We start from the raw sequence: 4,286 nt of genomic DNA, 5'->3' as shown, positions 1-4,286 counted from the left end.
GTAATTTGGAATTAACGCCACAAGATTCGGCCGGGGAAAGTTTCGCTCGTTTCGTTACGCCGCTGGAGGGCATTGAGTCTCATAATTGATCGTAATGTGCGATATACGTCCGGGCAACGAACAACGGACAACGGGCCTGTCAACAGCCCTGACTCTAAGACTGACCGTGCTGTCAACAGCAGGACATTCAGTGCGTGATAAAAAGGACATTCTTCGTTTGCATTTGTCGCGCTCGACAGCCCACACTCACACTTTGCAGTCCTTTGTCCCAGACGACGCAGCTCGGCAACTCGGCAGATCCTTTCCGATTTCATGGACACACAATGCACATGATCGATCGATCGATCGCTAGTGTCGCCATTTGCCTGGACATCACTTGATTTGGTATGCATCGAGTGCGGGCCCAAGGATCCCTGTCCCAATCCAATCGTATGATCTCTACCCCAAATCCTTACCTTATTGATAAATCGCGGTGTTAGCTCTAGATTTGAATGAATCCCCGTTCTTAACTTCCAGGTACCGTTTTATTCAGTTTATATACTTTTATTGCTGGCTTTATGACCTGGCTTTATAGCACAGGTAGTGCTGCAAGTTTCGAACATTTCTACCCTTAACAAAATACACTTGAACAGAAAAAAAAAATTGTTTTGACAATGTTATTATTTATATTCATAATTAAAATAATTAATAGCTAACTATTGTTTGCTAAAATTTAGTATTAGCTTAGAATTAAGTTCTTGACTATTATTTGTAAGTTTTTTTCACATTATGACAAGGATTATTTTTGTCCAATTTTTTATGTTTATTGTAATAAATAAATAATATGATAAAGTACTATTTATAATAATTTCCTCACCAAATATATTTCTTAGCATAGTTTTCTTTAATACATTTTTTTATAAAATTTTTTTAGATAGCTGACAAAAATATTTTTGAGCTAAACTCTTTTCACAATAGCAATTCGCATATTATAATATGATCTGCAAAAGATTTTCTCCCTCAAACCCTCTTGAAATCTTTCAAAAGTCAGTAACTAAAACCAAGTGAGCTTATTTATGCATAGTCCAAAATGTTTACTTGAATCCATTGCCATATCCATATCAAAAGCAACTCTTCGGCCAAGGTTAATTCTCCAGAAGTGCGATTTAATTAATCTGTCACGAAACTAGAACAAATCCCGACAGACGCTTGGCATGATTAACCCTTTACTGGCCACGCCAACGGATTACCTGCTACTTGAGCTCCATTGAGCTGTTGAAAATCAGCGAAAATCAGGGAAAATGTTAAGCCAACGTGGATTTCAAGTAATCCCAGAAAGAAAATCCTAAAACTGAAACTGAACTAATTTTGAAGTGGATTAAAGAGAGCATTCTGCGAATTTGAGTTTTGATAACAGCATAAATTTTACTTATATATGTTGTTGTTATTATTATTGTTGTAGCAATTAACTGTGCAATATGCTAACATCACAACAAGCGGCAATGGGGCACTGCTAGAGTGGGAAAGAAATAGATAGAGAGAGAGAGAGAGAGAGAGAGAGAGAAAGAGAATACAACTGCAATACGCCTACAAGGAGACGGGGCAAGCAACCCCTGTTTGGATTGGATGTAATGGATATTTTGACGCCGAAGCATGCAAAGGGCTGCAAATAAACATCCACAAGTTCCAAAACAAACGGCAACAAAGCAACAGCAACAGCAACAGCAACAAATAAATACAATACAATAAAATGTGTGGATGGCAAGTGGAACAAAATGGTCTGCCAAACCGGTTTCAGCATCAAGAGATTAAGAGGCGGAGCCTGCACAGTTGTTCTTGTTGTAGTTGCGCTCTACCTAACATGCACACTCTCTCTTCTTGCGCTGAGCGCATGGGGTGGGTGCGTCTGTGTGCGTGCGTGCGTGTGTGTGTATGTTGTGTATTGTGTATTGTGTGAGAGCATGCGCAAGGCGCGCTCTTTAATCCGGGGACGTATAAATAGCGCGTCTGGCAGCCAAGGAGAGTCAGTATTGAGTTACGCATCGCAACGTTCACAACTAAACAGCAACAGTTACTCTCGTGTGTGTGCTCTCAGTTGCAATAGAAAACGCAATAGAATAACAAGACAAGCTACAACAACAGTATTAAAAGACTTGCTAAAATGGTGAAAAGTGTCTGCGAAATGGAATTCAAAAGTAATTTCTCCATCGATGCCATATTGGCTAAGAAACCAACAGCTCCAGTGATCAAACATGAGGCAATGCCACATCATCCACATCAACCACATCCCTATCATCCATATGCCAACTCCGATGGCGAGCTGTCGGCATCTGAAGATTTCGATAGTCCCTCCCGCACCAGCACCCCGATGAGCAGTGCCGCCGAATCGCTATCATCACAGCACAATGATAAGCTCGATGTGGAGGAATTCGATGATGAGGACATCGAATTGGATGAGGAGGACAGTGATGGCAGCGAGCATGCCAGCAATCCCAGCAAGAAACAAAAACTGAGTGCCAGCAGCAATGACAACAAGAAGCCGCCCTACAGCTACAACGCCCTCATCATGATGGCCATCCAGGACAGTTCCGAACAGCGATTGACCCTAAACGGCATCTATCAGTATCTGATCAATCGATTCCCCTACTTCAAGGCCAACAAGCGTGGCTGGCAAAACTCCATTCGTCACAATCTCAGCCTGAACAAATGCTTCACAAAGATTCCGCGCAGCTACGATGATCCCGGCAAGGGCAACTACTGGATCTTGGACCCCTCTGCCGAGGAGGTCTTCATTGGCGAGACCACGGGCAAGTTGCGCCGCAAGAATCCTGGCGCCAGTCGCACCCGCCTTGCCGCCTATCGTCAGGCCATCTTCTCGCCCATGTTGGGTGGTTATGGTGCTCCGTCTGCTGGTTATGGCTATCCTGGTATGCCCTTTGCTGGTGCCGCTGCTGCCGCCGCCGCTGCCGCTTTGTATCAACGCATGAATCCCGCTGCCTATCAAGCGGCTGCTGCTGCTGCGGCGGCCGCTGCTGCCGCTGGCTATGGACAACATCAGCTGCAGTATCAGCCAGCAGCAGCGCCACATCCACCACCGCCAGCTGCGGCACATCCCCAGCTGCAGGGTTATCCTGGTGCGCACATGAATGCGGAAATCTTCCAGCGCATGCAGTTCTTTGGCAAGTTTCCGGCCAGCTAAGCACACGTTCAATTGCCACGCCCAGCGTTTTGGTTTAATGGCACAAGGCCCGTCGCCAGCGGCAGCGTCAGTCAGTCGGTCAGTCAGTCATTCAGTCAGTCAGTTAGTCAGTTGCAGGACAAACCCTTTGACGTCTAAATGTTGCATTTAGCAAAATACAGATGATTTCATTTGTGGCCGCCGCCGGCCTGGACAGCCGGCCAGCTTTTGGAGGAGGAGCAGCGCACCCCACCACCCCCCACCCACACGGCTACAGCACCAGTTATGACGCCACGCCCACAGATTGGCAGCATTTTTAGAAATATTAAATAATTATCACAAACAAAAAAACATTAAATAAAACACATTTTAAATGAAACAAACAGCATTTTTCAATATTTATTTTTATTTTTTATTACATTTAGCTTTTTTACAGTTACCAATGCAGCTTTTATTTGCTGAATTTAGCTACTTTCCAGCTATTTTAGCTTGGTTTTCTTGAGTCTTGATAGCTAAAAACAGTCGCTAAAAGAATAATCTAAATTTTAAATATAAAACTGAAAAATTGTATAAATCGTATGCAATTTAATTGTTGTTCTTAGCTGTTTTCAGCTATAAGAAAGGTAGCTTACCCTTCTTTAGCTGCTTTTGGCCGCCTGATGTCTTAATTAGCCATTGCTGCTGCTTGGCGGCAAACATGAAATTTGTTTGAAACTCAAACACACAAAGAAAAATTAAAATAAAAAGAGCGATCGCCTTTGTTGTTGTTGTTGTCTCAATTTCTTGGCTCTTTACATGCCCAGTGACAACTCCAGCTGTGCCAAGCACCGCAGGTAACCCAACAGCGATCCCTCTGCCCGTGAGGACTCCTTGGTCCGGACTTCGGGGTCCAGTTCCAGCCAGGCTATTGTCTAAGCAGCACACTTCTATTTGCTTAAACTATTCTATATACATCTGTATGTTGTTGTTATTTTCTATGTGTGTAAATACAACAAATTTTCTGAACTTTTGTTATACAATTTTTCAACTAATATGCCATGGGTTAAAGTGAAAGATGAGAACCCTAGAAAGGGGCACCGACAGAGAGCTGTGCCGTACCTCAACCCAGGGGCCACTTTTCCCATACGGC

At 43.6% G+C, this 4,286-nt stretch overlaps 1 protein-coding gene across 1 annotated transcript; it reads left to right on the top strand.

Annotated features, from left to right (window-relative positions):
- The first annotated feature begins 2,042 nt into the window (after window positions 1-2,042).
- LOC117780869 (fork head domain transcription factor slp1) lies at window positions 2,043-3,536 on the top strand. The gene has a single exon (XM_034617546.1). The coding sequence runs from the start codon at window positions 2,141-2,143 to the stop codon at window positions 3,176-3,178; it is 1,038 nt and encodes a 345-aa protein (XP_034473437.1). The 5' UTR covers window positions 2,043-2,140; the 3' UTR covers window positions 3,179-3,536.
- Window positions 3,537-4,286: the final 750 nt, after the last annotated feature.

Source organism: Drosophila innubila (assembly GCF_004354385.1).
Source record: "Drosophila innubila isolate TH190305 chromosome 2L unlocalized genomic scaffold, UK_Dinn_1.0 4_B_2L, whole genome shotgun sequence".
Classification (NCBI taxonomy): domain Eukaryota; kingdom Metazoa; phylum Arthropoda; class Insecta; order Diptera; family Drosophilidae; genus Drosophila; species Drosophila innubila.
The sequence above is the reverse complement of the archived record's forward strand: the minus strand, read 5'-3'. Positions and strand labels throughout refer to the sequence as shown.